This window comes from Prionailurus viverrinus, chromosome A3 (genome assembly GCF_022837055.1).
Source record: "Prionailurus viverrinus isolate Anna chromosome A3, UM_Priviv_1.0, whole genome shotgun sequence".
NCBI classification, from domain to species: Eukaryota; Metazoa; Chordata; class Mammalia; order Carnivora; family Felidae; genus Prionailurus; species Prionailurus viverrinus.
In genome coordinates, this window is record NC_062563.1 from 28275982 (window position 1) to 28296393 (window position 20412).

At 48.7% G+C, this 20412-nt stretch overlaps 1 protein-coding gene across 1 annotated transcript in view; it reads left to right on the top strand.

Moving 5' to 3' along the window:
• The first annotated feature begins 3221 nt into the window (after positions 1 to 3221).
• Positions 3222 to 20412, top strand: part of PSMF1 (proteasome inhibitor subunit 1) — a 48299-nt gene continuing 31108 nt past the window's right edge. Inside the window, exons 1-4 of the mRNA XM_047853517.1 lie at positions 3222 to 3377; positions 8282 to 8425; positions 14784 to 14936; positions 16327 to 16409. Coding sequence (XP_047709473.1) covers positions 3372 to 3377; positions 8282 to 8425; positions 14784 to 14936; positions 16327 to 16409 — 386 coding nt within the window. The 5' untranslated portion in view covers positions 3222 to 3371. The remainder of the gene's footprint in view (positions 3378 to 8281; positions 8426 to 14783; positions 14937 to 16326; positions 16410 to 20412) is intronic.

The window sequence follows — 20412 nt, forward strand, 5'->3', positions numbered from 1 at the left end:
GTGACCCCATTTTACAGATGAGGACACTGATCCCAGGAGAGCTGAGAAGCCCTGGACTTGCCAGGATGAGAATCTGGGCCTGGAATCTCTGGAATCAACATGGGCCGTAGAGAAAAGAACACCCTTCCGCTGTCTGATTCTGGCCCTGTTCATTGTCTTTGAGCTATTCTGTACCTCTTTGGTAAGTAACTGATAGGTATGCAAACTCCATCTTTTAGAATTCCTCCCCCCACCCCTGCTTTTGTGGAGAAACTAGCTTTGTCTCCGTTTTTTCCAGATGAATTTGTGCCTTTTTCACTTTTTCTTCGAACCGGTCATAACATCTGTCTGATTCCCCCGTTTAACAAGGCAAATAAAATCTTTAACACGTGTTCGCGTCTAGATTTGTAAGAGAATCATGATTTTACCTTTTTGTATGAGAATCATGATTTTGCCTTGCTCTGAAAAATGACCCCTTAACAGGGTCGTAGAAATCGATGCCAGATCCTTCTGGCAGTGGTCCTGTAACTCAGCCTCCCCATCGCCCCTTGCTTACCTCCAGTGCTCAGGACTCAGCGATTCTATGTGTATTTTCTAGATGATCTTCATACGGGATGCCACGTATCACCGTTCAGTTTACACATGAGGAAACAAGGGTTTAGAGGCCGAGCAACTTAGCCCAGGTGACACAGCTAAAGCCAGCACTGTCTTCCTCTGAAGCTGTGCGTGGATGTGTGTGTCCTGCCTCCTTGACTAGGTTGTGAATCGGCTGCAGGTGGCGTCCAAAGAATGCATTTGGAAATGGCCTAGTGGGGGAGGGGGGTCCAGGTGGTGCTGTGGTTAACGAGCAGGTTCCAGAGGCCCCGGTAGGTTGCTCAACCTCAACGGAGTGAAGCTACATTGTTAACAGTTGGTGGTGTCTTTGACCCCTCCAAATCCTGAAGAATGATCCAGGCCTATGGAGTGGCCCGCCCATTTCCACCCCTTCCCCTATCTCCCCGCCGAGAAACGTGCCCAAAGTCAAACCACTTGTAAGTGATAGAAAGGCCTTGAACTTCAGAAGGCTGACGTTGCAACGCTGCGGTCTTCAACACTTGGACATAAACCCAAGTTTGTGCTTTTCAGCTGTGTGACCCTGGGCCAGTTATTTAACCCCTGTGAGCTCCTCAACCTCTCACAAAGTCGTTCAGAAAATGGAACCCGGAGAACGTAAGCCCAGTGCCAGACACATGGTAAATCCTCCGTAAATAGAAGCTGCTTTCCAAGGCCCCATTACCTCCAATAAGGAGCCACTGCTTGGGAGCCCCTGCCATGTGCCAGGTGCTGTGGGAGGCACTTGAGCGACATCATCTCCAGGAATCTTCTTGACAACCCTGCCGGACACACCATTATAATCCTTATTTAACAATTTGATAAGTCACCTGCCCCAAGTTGCACAGAGACTAAGCGCTGGACGGAGACGTAAACCCAGGTTGCCTGCCTCCAAGCCCTAGACGCTTTTCCACTCTAGGCATGTGTTCATTTTTGAAATGTTTATTTGTTTTTGAAAGAGAGTGCGACGCCCGACTGAGTCCAAGCATGGGAGAGGCAGGGAGAGAGAGAGGGAGACCCCGAATCCAAAGCAGGCTCCAGGCTCTGAGCTGTCAGCACGGGGCCTGATGCGGGGCTCGAACTCACGAACCATGTGATCATGGCCTGAGCTGAAGTCAGATGCTTAACTGACTGAGCCACCCAGGTGCCCCTTGTTCATTCATTCAATAATTCAACAAGTATTTATCGGGAACCTACAATATATGCCAAGCACTGTTGTAGTAGCTAGAGGGGCAGCAATGAACCGAACAGACACAATCCCAGTGCTCACGAAGCTGATGTCCTAGTTAGGGGAGCAACAGGCAAAACTTCTGGCTTTTCAAGGTGAGGCTGGTCACCCATGCCACCTGCCAGGCCAGGTGGGGCAAGTGTCTGATGCAATTTTGGGGCCAGGGCTAGACTTGGCTGAGATGGGGGGCAGGGGAAAGGATCAGGACTAAGTCATTGAAAAGATGGGTATATGAAGATGTCTGCTGAGGGAAGCGGAGGATTCTGGGAGGAGAATGGTCTCAGAAGGGGCAGAGCAGACCCTCTGGGACCACTGGGACTGGAGTTTCCTGAGGACTGTCTCCCCTTGGGGTCAACAACACAGAGTTACAAGCAGGTATTTCCATAAGTGATGATTCTGACTGCACTGAGGACACAGCCTGCTGTGGGGTCCCCAGTCTAGGGCTCCCCTGAACCTTCCAGCACAGGACAAGGGAGATCTGCACCTCACCCTGTACAGCTGCCCTGGGTGGGCACTTGGGTGGGCCCGGGCGCCCTCTTGTGGCTTCTCTTGTCTCTGCAGGGACCCCGTGCGTCCCTGCGTTTGGAGGGGCTTCCCATGCTTAGACCATTTCTCTGTCCCCAGCCTATACCTTAATGGGGCACCTGGGTGGCTCAGTCGGTTGGGCATCCGATTTTGGCTCAGGGCATGATCTCGCGGTTCGTGAGTTCGAGCCCCGCATCGAGTTCTGCGCTGACAGCTCAGAGCCTGGAGCCTGCTTCGGATTCTGTGTCTCCCTCTCCCTCTGCCCCTTCCCCGCTCACGCTCTGTCTCTCAAAAATGAATAAACGTTAAAAAAAATTTTTAACGAGACTAAATAAGACAATACTGGACAATTTGTCTGTTAAAGCCTCTCTCCTATCCCCATCCTGCCTGCCATTTTTCAGAATGACTTGCCAGCAACATTCCGGGTTAGATTCAGCCAATGGGAGGCAGCGGAAGCACCTTATTGCTTCTCCAGTAGCAGCGGATTCAGTTTCAGTTCAGTTTTGCAGCCACCTTTGCAGATTTTTCTCTGAATACTGCCTCAGGACAAGAGGCAGCTGTGATCATTGCTGGTGCTCTCCTGCACTTCCTGCAACTTCCAGACTCTCTGAAAGCTGGAGGCAACTTTCCCTAATCTTTATATTCCAACCCATCCAGCGGGTTCCAATACTGAATATTATTAATCTGGGAGGGCTTCTTGGAGGAGGTGAGGGTGTTGGAATGATGCTAGGCCACAAAAGCAGAAGGCTTCCAGTGTTGAATAATTCCACCGCAGTGCCCATTTGGGCCCTGCCCTTCAGCTCACCTCTTCACAGTTTCCAGGGAGACAGTTTCCAGGGAGCTTGGAATCCTCATATTGATGTCACTTGGTAACCAGGAGCTGGTGGCTGCAGCCACCTCTCACGTTCTTTCCATCATCCTGGGCCCTCATCTCTGGCATGGGCTCTGCACGGCCCAGGTAGCGGGGGCCCAGCTGGGGAAGCACCTTCTCCCTGCTTCCCTTCTCAGCCAATCACAGTCCTCACAGGGACCACCGAGACTCTTGTTGATGGCGGTAAGTCCACAGAAAGTGCCAGATGGACCAGGGGCGGGGCACCCTCAACCTCCAGACCCAGAGGATCCTCCCGTTTGTTCTCATCCATGGAGTACCCTGGGGTTCAGCGTGGATGGAACATAGTCCTGGCCCGAAGGGCTCCCAGCCTAGTGCAAGAGACAGAGCGTACCTCATTGTTGCAACACGCAGATATTAACTAACATCTGTTACATGCTGCCGGCTGGGCCGCAGACTAGCAAAGGTGTGGCTCATCCTTGCGTGGGGAGGATAGCAGATGCCGTGGTATCCAACTCACTCCTTAGCAGTCACCTCTAAGCACCAAAGGCTACTTCCTCTAAACTCTGCAGTTCTCTACCTGAAGGCTTTTCATGCCCCCAGAAGCGGCCCTCAACCGCAGGGAGTGAGTGAAAAAAAATCAATTTAATTCTCTCACCCTCCTTTGGGACAAGTCTAGGATGTGTGTCTCCCAGAGAAGCTGGACGGGACGGAGCTCAGGTGCCCAGAGGTAAAGGGCTCCAACACCTAACACCTCCTGGCCACTTCCCAGTCTCTTATCCCCACCCTTTTGCTGCTATTTCCTGGAAGCAGCTCCCAAATAAGCCATTCAAATCCCTGTCTCAGGTTGGCTTCTGAGGGAACCCAGACTGGCACAGGGAGGATGATTTATTACAGGGAAACAAAGTTCTGCGAAACTCGCGTTATACCTAATCGTATGCAAAGCAGTGGCTGACCCAAGGGATGGGTAGGGGAGCTGTCTGCCCGGGTACAAGCAATGAGGGGGGCTGTTGTCTGTAAAAAAGTTAAAAGCAGTAATTTAGCTGACCAAAGGCCCGTCTGCTTTTTATTATCACTATAAACCGGCCATTATAATAAGCTTCAATGATAAAATTCTCCTCCCCCGTGAGACTGATGGCTCTTGCTGTCCCATGTCCCCTCCTTGGCACCCCACTGATGCCAACTGCACTGAGGACAGAGAAATTGATTGTGGGCCGAGGAGATGGGGGAAGGCCTCAGGCAGGAGGCAGCATCGATGCCCTAAGCACACAGCACTACCTGCATTTCACACCTCCATGCTTTGCATATGCCATTCCCTTTTACTGGGACGCCTTTTGTGCCTCAGTTCTCTCCCAATCGTCCATTATGATGCAGTGCAGTTGGGTATCTCCTCCTCCAAGAAGCCCTCCCTGACCCCCAGCCTGAATTAGATTGCCTCCTCTGGGCTTGCACAGACCTCCAAGTGCCCCTATGTCATGGCAGTCTTCACACTGGGTTACCTTTGTGAGTTTTTTGTTTTTTGTTTTTTGTTTTTTAATCACCAGACTGTGGGCTCCAAAGTGTCAGGAACTACAGCCTGTTCATCTGGGGCCTGGCTTACAGTTGACACTTAGGAATGGGTCTGCCCCTGGGGTACCTCTGTGCAGTCCGCGGTCTGCATCCCCATCCATGGCAACACAGCCTATGGAGGTTTAGTGAACGAATGAATGGGTGCATGGGTGGAATTTTCAATAACCGGGGAAGACATTTATTTTTTTTTTATTAAAAAAAAATTTTTTTTTAACATTTATTTATTTTTGAGACAGAGAGAGACACAGCATGAACGGGGGAGGGGCAGAGAGAGAGAGAGAGAGAGAGACACAGAATCGGAAGCAGGCTCCAGGCTCTGAGCCATCAGCCCAGAGCCCGATGCGGGGCTCGAACTCGCGGACCGCGAGATCGTGACCTGAGCTGAAGTCGGACGTTCAACCGACTGAGCCACCCAGGTGCCCCTTTGTCAGCATGTTTAAATTTTTTTTTTCAACGTTTTTTTATTTTTGGGACAGAGAGACAGAGCATGAACGGGGGAGGGGCAGAGAGAGAGGGAGCCACAGAATCGGAAAAAGGCTCCAGGCTCTGAGCCATCAGCGCAGAGCCCGACGCGGGGCTCGAACTCGCGGACCACGAGATCGTGACCTGAGCTGAAGTCGGACGCTTAACCGACTGAGCCACCCAGGCGCCCCCCGGGGAAGACATTTAAAGCAGAAGAGACAGAGCAAGTAAAAGCAGGGAGGCTTGAAAAGTGCAGAGCTTCTCAGTGGAAGGGGTGAACGGTCTTAGGCCGCAGGCAACATAGCTCAGGAGTCCATCACCTTCAGCACCACCCACGGTGCGGTCAACATACCTGCAATCTACCTCAGACACTTAGCTGGAATCCCTGCCGATGGGGTTCGAGAATCTGGGTGTCCCAGAGAAATCCTGGGAACAAAAACATGTGGAGTGGCATGGGGCCAGCTAACAAAGTGAGGGGTGAACAAAAAGGTGAGACCGGCCCCATTAAGTTGAGCCCACACCAATAATTCATTCACGTAGCATTCATTCATCCATTCATTCATTCAATTAGTGTGTATTAAGCCAGGAAGGCACTCAGATATACCTGTGCACAAGACAGATATGATCTCTGCTCCCTTTTTCACGGTCTAGTGGGAAGAGAGTCATGAAATTAACAAGCAAGCAAATAAATACCTGATATAAGGTCAGGTTATGATTAACACTTTGCAGGAAAGAAAGCAGGGTAAGGAAGGGACTAAAGAACAGAAGACATGGGGTGCCTGGGTGGTTCAGTCTGTGAAGTTTCTGACTCTAGATTTTGGCTCAGGTCATGATCTCATGGTTCGTAGGATTGAGCCCTGCGTGGGGCTCAGCACGGACAATGCGCAGCCTGCTTGGGGTTCTCGGTCTCCCTCTCTCTCTGCCCCTCCCTCACTCGCACGCACACGTGCACCCTCCTGCTGTCTCTCTCAAAATAAATAAACTTTAAAAAAAAAATAGAAGAGGTTATCTTGGATGTAGCGTCAGGGAAGCCAGGGAAGTGAGAGAAAGAGTCACTTAAAATGAAGGAGCAAACCACGCAGATGTTTGAGGAAAGAACATTCCGGGCAGAGAGAGCAGCACATGCAAAGACCTGGAGAACAGAACGTGTGGGAGAGGAAACCTGGTTAGGTAGCTACTGCAGTAGTCCAAGTATGGGATGCTAGAAGATCAGATCGGGGTGTAGACCGTGGAGGCGGTAGGAAGTGGTCAGATTCAGAATACATTTTGAGGGTAAAGTTGACTAGCTTTGCTTTTGAATCAGATGTGGGTGTGAGAGGATGGAAGTCAACGTTATTGTAGCCAAGAGTGCAGGGAATGAGAAGAGAGTTAGAGGGGATGATGTCAGAGAGAGGTATGGGGTGTGTGTGTGGGGGGGGGGGGCGCAGACCATATGCAGGTTTCCAGAGATCATAGGGAGGACATGACTCTCCCTGAGTGTGTTAGGAGCCCTGGGAGAGTTTTAAGCAGAGGAGGAATGTGACTTGGCGTGTGTCCTAACAGAATCTCCAGTTGCAGAGTGTAGAACAGACTTTGGGAGACAAGAGATGAACTCGGGCAGTTCAGAGGTTGGTGCAGACATCCAAGTCAGAGGTGATGGTGGCTTGCTATAGGGTGCTGACTAGAATGGGAAAACTGAATTTACTTGAGCAAAAACAGTAAGCGGATTTCGAGAATCTTGTTGAAGAAATAGCAGGTGGCAAAAATCATAGAGGCGCAACTGCATCTTCTTGGAGGAAGCGGCTTCAATTCTCTGGGCTGGTTTTGTCATCTGCAAAACGGGGACGATAATGGAACACACCTCACAGAGTTGTCAATAAGGTGATGTAGAGGGGCGCCTGGGTGGCGCAGTCGGTTGAGCGTCCGACTTTAGCCAGGTCACGATCTCGCACTCCGTGAGTTCGAGCCCCGCGTCGGGCTCTGGGCTGATGGCTCGGAGTCTGGAGCCTGTTTCCGATTCTGTGTCTCCCTCTCTCTCTGCCCCTCCCCCGTTCATGCTTTGTCTCTCTCTGTCCCCCCAAAAAAATAAATAAAACGTTGAAAAAAAAATTAAAAAAAAAATAGGGTGATGTAGAGGTTTGGGCACAGGATCCAGCACACAATAAACATTTAATAAACTTTATCCTGGGAGCCAGACTGCTGGGTCCCGGGACCATCTCTGCCCCCTCATTGTCTGGCTGAGTCATCTCGGGTCAAAATCACCCCTCTGTAAAACGGGGCTACCGTTAACGCTAACTGTATAGGGTTGGGTCGTGACGCTTAAATTAATGAATACACGTAAGGCATTTAGAATAATGGGGCACGTAGCAAGCATTGCATAAGTGCCAACTATTATTATTAATATATTTTATTTATTTTTTTTTTTTAAATTTTTTTTTTTTTCAACGTTTATTTATTTTTGGGACAGAGAGAGACAGAGCATGAACGGGCGAGGGGCAGAGAGAGAGGGAGACACAGAATCAGAAACAGGCTCCAGGCTCTGAGCCATCAGCCCAGAGCCTGACGCGGGGCTCGAACTCCCGGACCGCGAGATCGTGACCTGGCTGAAGTCGGACGCTTAACTGACTACGCCACCCAGGCGCCCCTATTATTAATATATTTTAGTCATATTTCATAAACTCTTCCTCCACCAGCATATGCCCACCCTATTCTGAGGATGGGAAGTCGGTGGCTCAGAACAAGGTAGCCTCTCCTCGAGGACCTAACCTAGGATCCCGCGTGTGTGGCGATCTCTCCAACTCCCTGGAGAAAGGAGATTCCTGTTTTAAAGGACCGCGCCCCGCCCCGCCCCGCCCCGCCCCGCCCCGCCCCGCCCCTCCTGCGAGCTGCATGGCGGAACGTTTAAGCGCTGCGCTCGGGTTTCCAGTCGGCGCGCTGGCGCAACGGGTCAGGCGCTTGGAGTTACTTCCGGCGGCCGTGTTCGGCCCTCGGGCGTCTCCATTTTGGCCGCAAGTGGGGCTAGGCCAGGGCGGGCGGAGCAGCGGAGCGGAGCCCTCCGCGCTCTCAGGGCCGAGTCGGCTTACGGCACTCCCTCCCTTCCTTCCTCCCTCCGCCTGCAGAAGCCGGGGGAGCGCATGGCGGGCTTGGAGGTACTGTTCGCGTCGGCGGCGCCGGCCATCACTTGCGCGCAGGACGCTCTCGTCTGTTTCTTGCACTGGGAGGTGGTGACGCACGGCTACTACGGCTTGGGAGTCGGCGACCAGGTACTCCAGAGAGGCAGCCCGGGGTCAGGGTGGTGGTGGTATGGTGGTGGATCCAAGGTCCGGAGTTCTGGTCCAGAGCTCCTGGCCCTCCCCCCGCCGGAGTCCGGGCCTTGGGGCTCCTGGAACCTTCGGTATAGACAGCGGGTCGAGGAGCTCCTCTGCTATCCCAGCCCAGCGCCCCTGAACACAGCTGGGACAACATGATTTTGGAACCCAAGGACCAGAAGCTCGCTTCAGCATAGCCTGGCAGTCTCCCAGGCCAGGATCGTGTGGACCTGACGCCGAGACAGGGACGTAGCTCCCCTGAGCACTCCTCACCTGCCTGAACTCCGCCAAGCTCCTTCCCTCATAGCGGCGGGGGTGGGGGGGGGGTGCTGTTCCTAATATTGCACTCGAACCTCCACCAGATATCTGAGTCCGAGCACGTTTATGGGGGCCCAGAGAACACACACACCCTTACCGTTTTACTGAAGGGTCCCGTGCAGTCTGCTCACCGCTGTCATCCCCAGCTCAGGTTCTGGGAAACAGCCCCCCCCCCCCCCCCACAGGTACACACCTGCACCCTGCATGTGAGGGCCAGGTAAGGTTACCTCCTCAACAGCTGCCCTACAGGGTCAGCCCCTCCTGCTCGCAGGTCCTCTGACTGCCTCTCCGAACTGGGGGCCTTGCCCTCACACCCAAAGAGCCCCGGGATTGCTGGGCCCAAGCGCCTGCATAATTCTTTGCTGGAGCCTTTGTTCATCTTCTCTGCCTCTGCTTTGTGGCTTTCACCCTCCACATCAGCTTCCTGGTGAGAACTGGGCTTGGCCCCCTTCCTGCCCCTTCAGTTCGGCAGAGAAAATATTCTCCCAGCCTCACTCCCCACATACACGTAGGATTCCAAGCCTGCCCCTTCCTGTCACCGTTCTTCTCACCCTCGGAACCTGCATCAGCTCTGGGGAGCGGGGCACCTCACCCCTTGCATCTCTTATGGTGAGATTTTTAACCTTCTTCTCATTTTTCACTGCTTCAGTTCTCAAACTCCCTAATCCTGAGTGTCTCAGGTATACACTTAGCATCTCGGGTTTTCCTGTCCTGACACAGAGCTTCAGGGATCCCTCCTTAAATGCAGTTTGCACATCCTGAGCACCGAGAGGCAGGCACTCCCTTCCACTCCCTGCTGCCCCATTCCACCGTCCTGAGCAGTGAGCCAGACCGCTGCCCCATCTCACACTTCGCACCCACCACCGGGAGTCAGATTAGAAGTACAAGAACTGTCATGGATGTCTGGCTTTTCTTATCCTCCTAGACTTCAAGTATCCCATGGGGACCCCAGATACACACTTAGCAGCTCCATCCCTGCTCCCTTCCAGGCTCACACATACTTCGTCCCTCATGTGGCATCTAGGACTGGAGGTACGGCTGGAAAAGAAGGGGCAGCCTCACACACACACACACACACACACACACACACACACACACACACACTTGGAAGCAGAAACCATGTTTTCCTCCCAGATAGCTCAGTTCTGGGCCTTTCGGTCCATCGTGCACTTCACTTCCCTTGCCTTTCAGCATTCAGGCCTTGGGACCGGGTAGAGATGGCGCCCCGAAGTGTCAGTCTCCCCCCTTCTGGTGCATAGCGGCCCCAAGAGAAGCTGTTGCCTCACTTGCCTCACGTCACCTTTCTGATCTTGAATGGCTCTTCCACTTGCCCAGTCATGTCACCTCAGCGTGGCCTGGGAAGTCCAGGCAGCTGCTGTACAGGATGGTGCCGAATGCAGTGGGATTGGAGAGCAGAGGGGGAGGAACACTTACTTGGTCTGGTCCTGTCCTTGGGGCTCCTCGGTGGGCCTTCTGTTTCCCTGACCCCTCGCCCTGTCCTTCAGCTCTAACAGGTCTGCCCTACTCTCTGCCCCTCCTCATGGACCTCACCTGGTTTACTTCCAGCTAGCCACTTCTGGTCTGACAGTCAGAATCTGTCCCCCCAGAACAGGAACTTGTTACAGAGGGCCTGTGTGACTCCCTTCTCCCCATTTCACAGGGACGTATCAACACAGCAGATCAGCTCCCAGCATCGTCCCTTCACACACCCGTCCACAGCTCTGAATTGCTTTGACAGCTTAGGGACATCAGTTCCTATAGGTCATTGCCTCCTTCGGCATCCTCCCCTTGCCGAATTTTCAGGTGAACTGTGCAGAAAGAATGCGATCTCATTCTAATACTGGTTTAAAGAACAGAAAAGGTCCTTCACTGATTCCTAAAGGTCCATCTAATTCCACTGTGTTCATGGTGCCACGTGTTGAGTTCATACAGGCCAGAAAAAGCTGCCAGCCCCAGATATCTTACGGAAGGCCAGGGAGGGTGGGGAGGAAGGTTTGAAAGGCACTGCCCACTGTCCATGTGTCCCCCGCCCCAGTGCTAAGTCCTGCGTGCCTTCTGGGGATGGGTGTTTGTATTGCACACTGGTGTGTCTGCTTCTGTGCCCTTTGTCACAAGTGCTGCTAAAGCTCACATTGCACTTCCCCTTCTCTAACTGCTGCTTGAGTCAGCGTCCCCTGGAGCAGAAGGCCTGAGGAGAGGCATCTTTCCTATCAGTTTATTTAAAAGAGGGTTTAATTGTCTGCCTTGAGACCAGCAGACTCAGCTGAGACCAACAGTGTTTGCCATGCCTGGAGGATGTTCATGTTGCCTCTCCAGCCACCTCCTGCTCCCCACCCTTCTAAGGGTGATAAGAGAGAGGAAGGTCCTGGAAGTATGTGCCTGATCGTTTAGCATATTGACAGTTAAATACAAAGTTGTCTGCTTTTCTCTTTGGTTTTATCTCCTCTTGTTCAGGGAAATTGCACATGTAAAACTTGGTTAGAGTGAGGCCATTGGCTTCAATAAAAATTGACTGTTTGAATTTGGAGCACTTCCTCGAAGTGAGTGCCGCTCCTCCTAAGAGCTTTACAGAGGTGTCAGGTGGGTCAGGTAGCAAGGGGTTAGAGATGGCCATAGGTAGAAGTCAGAGAATCTTGTTTCCTGTTGGAGGAATCTAAAGATTTTGACCATAGAGAGAAAATGCCCAAGATGACGTTTGTGTTTCTTTGGGTGGATTTTAGCCCAGAGACCCTGGGATGAACTCATGGTCACTGAAGAATGCTTAGGATTTTGCCTAAGTGGACAACTATCTTTACTTTCTAGGGGCCAGTCTGGTGGACCTGGCTGGGAAAAATCTCCACCCATAGACCAACCAGGAGCACTGAAGCCCAAACCCAGCTGTGCACCTGACTTACTGTGACCTTGGGCCCTTCCCAGCCCCTCTCAGCCCTTAAAAGTTTCACCTGAGGGTGTTAAACTGTATAACCATATACTTTGGCTACTTTCCAGCTGCAGCTTTCTGGGGGGCCCGATACTGATGTCAGTGTCTAGAAGACAGTTGAATGCCATGTTTGGCCTGATTATCACCAGGGCCAGTCCCTCTTGGTCCCACCTGTTTTTCCCATTATCAGGGCAGTCCTTGGGCTGGTACCATCAGTTCCCCGGCAGTGAGAGACATAGGAGAGTGAGCCTAATGAATTATCTATACTCCGAGGAAGAATTCTGGTGGGTTAAACGCCGTAGGTGGTGGATATAAACATAAATTCAGAGGCCTCTGACAGAACAAAAACGAGGCATGTTGTCAAATTCTTGGCTTCCAAAGTAAACCTTAAATCCACGGCACTAAACCTATTAACAGGAAATCTACCCGGTTGGATGTGGGGGATTGTTTCTGTTCATCACTTAGTGGATTGTTTTGATTCGTTTCACTTGCGGTTTTTGTCACTCTCGTTTCTTTGCTTCAGGCCTGTGAGTTTCCTTGTCATCCAGCCAGCTTTTAAACCATGCCAGTTGCAACATCTTAAATTGTATTGGGGACCACTTCCCCCTTTGGATTCCTGAGCAACAAGGGTGACCAAAGAGGAGAGGCCCACAATTCTCGGCCTTTGACCTCCCATTGTCCTTGGTGTGTGTAAGGGCTGCGGTGCCCATTTTTGTGTTTTGCTGTTGTTTTTCATCTTTGGTCCAGCTTCTCCCAACATACTCTCCTGAGTACAGAGCTTCCCACTCAGTCCACTTGCTTGTGTTTAGCCACATAAATAGGTATCCATGAAAAAAGTATATAGAGTGTTTTTGTGTGTTTTAAAAATTTTTTACATGAGTGATGCCTAGCTGTAAATCACATTTTTTCTTAATTTTTAAGAAAAGTTTAAGTTGTATTTTTGACTAATATCTGTATGATGCTACAATTTGATCTAGTTTGTTTCTTGTAACTCCTATATAGTATTCCACTGTGAGCATATCTTTTCATTTCACCTCCACTTTGGTGCTCATGACAAGGTTGTGACGAAGATCCCTTGTCATGACCCCTGTGCTTTTGTGCACAGGGTTTCTTCCAGGAAGAGAGGTTTGGGGTCATAGGGTGTCAGCTTACCTAATTGCACCAAATACTGCCAGATTGCTTTCCAGAGGGGTTGTAGGAATGTAAAGGGCCACCAGCGGTGTCTGAAGGTTCACATTCTCCCCACACCCACATGAACACCCGGCAAAGAAAAAAAAAAAAGAAAAAAAAAAAAAAGAAAAATGGATAATACCCGTCTGATGGTTGTAACCTGGAATCTCGTTATTTCCACCTGTCCTTCTCTGGATGCTAGTCAAGTTTTTAACGGCCCTTTATGTACTGTTATCTGCCGTTATCTTTTGCTTGTTCATATCTTTGGCCAAATTTTCAAGTGGGTTCCTAATTTTTATTGTTCATTTTCCAGGCATTCCCTTAACGTGCTAGTTATTAATCCTTTTTCATTTGTAGCCATGGCAGAGTGGCTGCCTGTTAGTGTTGCAGTGTCTGTTGTTGAGCAGAAGCTTTAAATTTGGAACAGTCTCAAAGACAGTACTTTTTCTCATTTATGGATCTCAAGAAATCTTTCCCCACCTGTAAATCACTCTATTACTGTAGAAATAGTTTAGGGCTGTCTGAGTGGCTCAGTTTGGTTAAGTGTCTGGCTTTTGATTTTGGCTCAGGTCCTGATTTCACGGTTTCTGAGATCGAGCCCCGGGTCGGGCTCAGCGCTGACAGTATGGAGCCTGCTTGGGATTCTCCCTCAGCCCCTTCCCGCTGCTCGCCATGTGCATATATATGAGTGAGAACTCTCTTCCTCTCGAAATAAACATTTAAGGAAAAAGAAAGCTTGGGGACACCTGGGTGGTTCAGTAGGTTAGGCATCCAACTCTTGATTTCAGCTCAGGTCGTGATCTCACAACTCATGAGCTCGAGCCCCATGTTGGGCTCTGTGCTGACAGCGCGGGGCCTGCTTGGGGTTCTCTGTCTCCCTCTCTCTGTCTGCCCCTCCCCTGCTTGTGCTGTCTTTGTCTCAAAAATAAATAAACTTGAAAAAAAAGAAAAACTTGATCTTTAAAAAAATAGTGTAGAAACTGCTTCTCAAACTTTAATGTGTAAAAGGAAAGTCCTAGAGTTATTTAAAAAGAAAAAGAAGACATCACAACTCACAGTGATGCGTTTTTACACACACCAGCTTGGCAAAAATTTTTAAATTGGACAGTGACGGGGTTGCTGACCACGTGGAATACAAGAACTCCTATGTTGTTGGTGGAAGTGTGAAATCAGTACCTCTTTGGAAAACAGTTTGACTTTATGTCATAAATTAGAAGTTCTTTCCTCATACGCACTCTGTGGAAGTTCACTACGTGCGTGCTAGGACGTGTGTACACAGATGTTCATAGCAGCCTCATTTATAACAGCCAGCCTGTACACAGTCCAAATATGCATCCCCACCGAATGCGTACCTTGCGGCGTGTTCACGCAGCGCCACACTGTATGTAGCTGTGAACTTCACGGCAGCGGGGTGCTGTATAATGGATCGTATGTGGTTAAACACTCTGCAACAGATGAATCTCAACAGTATCAAACGACCACCACAGTAGCCTGGACGAGAGTGCACTAGAATCTTTATTTTTAGGTAACGTTTTGGTGCTCCTGTTACAGATGGTCCAGGTTCTGAGCTTTGAAAACTGCTGCCTTAGAATTTCATAGTATCCCTTCAGAAGATTGGCTGATTCTTGGGGAGGGAGGTGGAGAGGACATCATTAGTAAACCCGAGGCTACGGATTCTGGACAGGTTCCAGTACTGTGTCACAAAGGCAGGCAGCTACAAGGCAGAAAGCACTAGAGCAGGAGCCCAGAGATAGATCCCAGACCTCTGACTTGGGCCTTTTGTTTCTGTTGACCTCCATGTCCTTAACCTGTGAAATGAGGGAGTGGGATTAGATTATCTGTGAAGTCCTTCCTCGCTCTGTGCTCTGAGGTCGTCATCTCCTCTCAACCCTGGTGTCTTCTCAGCCGGGTCCCAATGATAAGAAATCAGAACTGCTCCCAGCCGAATGGAACAGCAATAAAGACCTGTATGTCCTCCGGTATGAGTCGAAGGATGGGTCCAGAAAGCTCCTTGTGAAGGCTGTCACCGTGGAGAACAGCGTGATCATCAATGTGCTGGTGAGTCTCGGGGACATGTTGGTATCTGCTGGTGGGAGCACACGTTGTGATCACCTTTGTGTAGCTCATTTAACAGTACAGATCAAAGGCCTTAAATGTTTGTGAGGCCTTTATCCAAGGGATCCTACTTTTGGAACTGAGGCAAGAATCCTCAATATAAAAAAGCTTTGTGTTCAAAGATATTCACCTTCTGGTTTTATCAAGGGAGGGACTTTTCCATTACTGGGGAATGATTATGTAAATTAGGATAAATCCGTTCACTGACAACAGAGGAGGAAAATGCTTATTGTAGGCCCAGAGGACGACTATTCTTTGGATAAGCCTAGCTCTCTGCTATCCTGGAGCCCTTACGTTTCTTATTTCCAGGGATGGAAGAAACTTCCCCTCCACTGTGGGCCACCTCACCCGCACCCTCCTCTCTGCCTTTAGCCCCTGCTAACTCCCTCCCGTTTTTCACTTCCTCAAAAAGTACAGTCCTGACTACCTACTCTCACCTGCCAGAAAAATCTAAATTATGCCTCTCTACTTCATCATTTTATTTCCTTGCCTGGTACCTACCACAGTTTGTAATTAGGTATTTAGTGTTTGTATTCTGCCACTGGACTGTGCACCACAGGGGCAGTGAACTCTTGTTAAGTATGTCCTGGTTGTCTCTGCGTGCTCATAGAAAAGTACCATGCAGTCTACATACATTCCCATGTAAAGATATACTTTATTTGTTTTAACTACGAGGTAGTCTCTAATAACCATAACGTATTTATCCCTTTCTGTTTTGATGAACATTTAGATCTTGTATCAGACAGAGTTCTTAGTAAAAAAATAACAAAATTGCCTTAGGTTAGTTTAAACAGATTGGGTTTATTAAAAGAGGTGGAATAGTTCACTGAATTATTAGAAAGGCTAGAGAAACAGGTTCAAGGCTGGGCTTTCAAGACAGTCCCTCAAAACCAGGCCGTAGAAACCACTGCTGCTGCTGCCGCTCCAGGCATTAGGTGCCAGCTGATGCTACAGGCCCTCGGCACCTTCTCGTGAGCCACTGGTGTCTCTGTGCCTCCTCTCTTTAGCAAGATGTCTGCCCCTGGCTTTTCCATGTTGCTGCCTCCAAGTCAGAGACGTGCATCCATTTGGCACCTCAATTACATGCCTGTGCCCAAGCTACAAAAGAGCCTGGAAAGTAGGTTTATTGGGCTCTGCCCTAGAAAGGCAATATTCCTAAATCAGAGAAGCCCCCTCTGCATTGGAAGTATTTCGCGTATTACAGACATCCCTGGTATGTTTCTTTGCTCATGTATATTTCCTTAAACTGAGTATTTAATTGTTGTTCTCCACCCACCCACCCATTAGCCCAGAAATCTCCCCAGTCTTTCGTTTTCTGTTTTCATTTTTCTAGGAATGTGGCTCACAGCAGGTATCAGATTTGACACTGAACTTGGATGATTATGTCGATTCAGAACACCTGGGTGACTTCCACAGGTACTTCTAAGTGATGGCTTTTCCCTGGGAAAAAGACGAGAGAAACAATGGAATAGGGCAGAGAAGTCGAGAGAGTCAAGAAAGGTTAATAGAATGGTCTTTGTCTCCTGGGCACAGTCACTTCTCAGTTCTCTTTTCTGTTTTTAATTTATTTTAAGAGAAGATTCACATGGGAAGTGCCACGTGAAGTAAAGTGATGTAATCAAGCGTCCACAAGTGCTACAGTGGCCACAGGGGAGCGGTGGGGTCAGTCAGAAGAGGGTCCTGGAGAAAAGGTGCACCTAATTCGATCTCCGCTTCCAACTTTGTTTTGTTTTGAATGGACTTTATTTTTTAGCGCAGTTTTAGGCTCACAGTGAACGAGCGCAAAGAGTTGCCATGAACACCTCCCCCTCCAACCACCCCCACACGGCCTCCTTCACCGTCAGCGTCCTGCACCAGAGTGCTCCATTTGTTATATGGAAGAACCTCCATCAATACACATCCTCACCCGGACTCCATAGTTGACCTGCAGGTTCACTACGGGGAATGTTGGAGTATGTTTGCTTCTCTAAGAAACTGCCGTGCTCTCTTCCATGGTGGCAGTACCATTTCGCATTCCCACCAGCAACGTATGAGAATCCCTGTTGCTCCACAGCCTTGTAAGCGTTTGGTGGTGTCGGTTTTGCAGATTTGGCCATTCTTTTTAAAAAAATTTTTTTTTTTTTTAACGTTTTATTTATTTTTGAGGCAGAGAGAGACAGAGCATGAACAGGGGAGGGGCAGAGAGAGAGGGAGACACAGAATCGGAAGCAGGCTCCAGGCTCTGAGCCATCAGCCCAGAGCCCGACGCGGGGCTCCAAGTCACAGACCGCGAGATTGTGACCTGAGCTGAAGTCAGACGCTCAACCGACTGAGCCACCCAGGCGCCCCCAGATTTGGCCATTCTGATAAGTGTATGCTGGTATCTTGTAATTTACAGTTCCCAAGTGACACATGATGCCGAGCATCTTTCCATATGCTTTCTTGCCGCCTGCACATCTTCTTTGGTGAGGTGTTCATTTGGGTCTTTGGCCCATTTTTTCATTGTTCTGTTCTCTTACTATTGAGTTGTAAGAGTGCTTTGTGTATTTGGGGTACAGTCTTTTATCATATGTGAGTTTTGCAAATATCTTCTCCCGGTCTGGCTTATTTTCTCATTCTCCTAACGTTTTATTTTGAAATTTGCTACCCCACAGAAAGGATGGTTTGTAAAAATATTACAGTGAACGCTCGCATACCTGTCATCTCTATTGACCAGTTTTTAACGTGTCGCCACATTTGCTTAGTTTTGCTGTGTGCTGTTCTGTCCTTGAACCACCTGAGAATTATTTCCACACTTTGTGAACCTTCACCCCTAAGCTCAAGCAGTATCTCCGTATTCATCAAGGGCACCTCCTATATAGCCTTAACACAGTTATCACGCTCAGGAAATGAAACGTAGATATGTGACTGTCCTTTAATACACAGTCTGTTGATATTTCTGCGGTCATCCTGGCGGTATCCTTTTTAACTAGTCTTTTGGCTCTTTGGGGGTTTTTTCTTACCCAACCAGACATCACATATTGCATTTATTTTCCTGGCTCTTTAATTACTTTTAATCCAGAACAGTTTCCTAGATGTTTATTTTCCATGGTTTTGGTATTTTTGAAGACTTGAGGTCAGTTGTTGTGTAGGAGGTTCAGATTGTTTCCTCGTGATCAGGTTTATTAGGTTATTTCCTCCTCATTTGATTCCGGTTGAACATTTTTGACAAGAGCACCCCATAGGTGAGGCTGTGCTCTCAGGGTGTTTGCATCAGGCATAGACGTCTGTCTTGTTGACTTGGTTCATTTTGATGACTTGGTTAGGACAGCGTCTGCCAGCTCTTTCTATAGTGAAGGCATCTGTTTTCCTTTGTGTTTCATAAGCGATCTGCGGGATTATGGTAGCAGACCATACTGTCTCTTACCCGGTAGTTTTGGCATCTGTGGATGATTCTCGCCTGAGTCAGTTACTACAGTGATGTTTGTAAGGCAGTAATTTTCTACTCTAATCATTCTAACTACATTTATCAGCATTTTTTATAAAAAAGAGTTTTCTATTCTCCCTGTCCCCTTTATTTTTATTTCTTTTAAATACCAGTGTAGACAATGGATTCTTTTTTATTCTAAGTTATGGTCCATTTCTATCATTCTTTGGATGCTTCACTTGTTCCAGAGTTGACCAGTGGGAACCCTTTCAAGCTGCCTCTTTGTCCTTTTGACATGTCCCCGTCACTCTTAGAGCGTTGCACACTTTCTGGCACAATAAAATATTCCCGCCTTCCCTTGTAATTTCCTTGCCCCTGCCTTGTAATCAGCCGGTTTTCTAGGGAGCCATGATTTCTGTTAGTGGGGAATCGTATTTAACAACCAAAATCTGGGCCCTGAATGTGCTCATTAATACAAGGATACTATTGCTTCCAGGCCCTGTAGATTAGAATAGAGCTTGAAAGCTTTTTCCTTAAAGTCTTTTCTTAAATTTTAAACTGATGCTTTCGTTTTTAATCTAACACCAAGGGATTCTTAACTTTCTTATTCCGTACTTGTATCTCCTTCTGTGGCGTGGACCCTGATTTCAACAGCATCAGCATATTTACTCATTTGTTTGATCCTGAAGTACACACATAGTTTCTGAACTGCGACGTCAGTGCCAACGAAGAACAAATCAACCAAGTAAAGTTCCAAGTATAATTTCTTTCCAATTCTTTTGTCCTTCAACTGTGTCCCACTGAGGATGTTATAGTCAGAGTATTGTGTTCAAAATGTACTTAGATTAATGCTGCTTTCTCCTTAAGTGTAATGACATTGTCTGTTACATAGTCAGGCCCAGTTATTTCCACTTTATTCCATTTTAGGGACTTTGTTGCCATCCTGATCAGCCTCCTTGGTTAGAGGAAGCCCGGCATCACCGTAAATTCACAGTCACCAGAACTGCCTAGAAACCCTGTTGTGTTGGTTTTTTTTAGTGTTTGTTTATTTTTGAGACATACACACACACACACACACACACACACACACACACACACACACTGACCGGGGGAGGGGCAGAGAGACAGAGGGAGACACAGAATCAGAAGCAGGCTCCAGGCCCTGAGCTGTCAGCACAGAGCCCAACACGAGCTGTCACGAACTGTGAGATCATGACCTGAGCCGAAGTCGGACGCTTAACCAAGCCACCCAGGCACTCCTGTGTTGTATTTTATTATATCTAACCCCCTCCACTCCTCTCAGACTTCCAAATCACCTGCCTCCATCATTGTCTCTGCCCCCTTCCATGTGGCCCTTACGTGAGGAGATGCCTACTTCTGTTCCTGCTTACCACCTTTCAGTCGATTTCCCACCCAGTAGTCGGACCAGCCTTTTAAAACAGATAATAAGATTGTGGCTAAAACGCTTGCTTGAAATCCTTCAGTGGTACCATTTCACTCATGTTAGGACGGCTACTGTCAAAAAACAAAACAAAACAAAACACAGAACCCAAGTGTTGGCCAGGATGTGGAGCAGTTGGAATGCTTGTGCACCATTGGTGGAAACATAAAATGGTGCAGCCACTATGGAAAACAGTGTTGTGGTTCCTCACAAAATTAAGTTACCATGGGGTCCAGCAATTCTACTTCTGGGTATAACCAGTAAGATTGAAAGCAGTGTCCAGAATAGATATTTGCACACACATGTTCATAGAAGCATTTATTATACCAGCAGAAGTTGGAAGCCACGTAGGTATCCGTGAATACCTAGAACAGATGCATGGATAAACAAAATGTAGCGTATACATACAATGTGGTCGGTGACTACATTTGTTCAGCTTTAAGAAGGAAGGAGAAGCTGACACATGCTGCAACGTGGAATAACCTCAAGGGCCTTATGCGGAGCAAAATAAGCCACCCACAGGCAGACAGACACTTGGTATGATTCCGCTGAGATGAGGTGCCTATAGTAGTCACATTCATAGAGACAGAAAG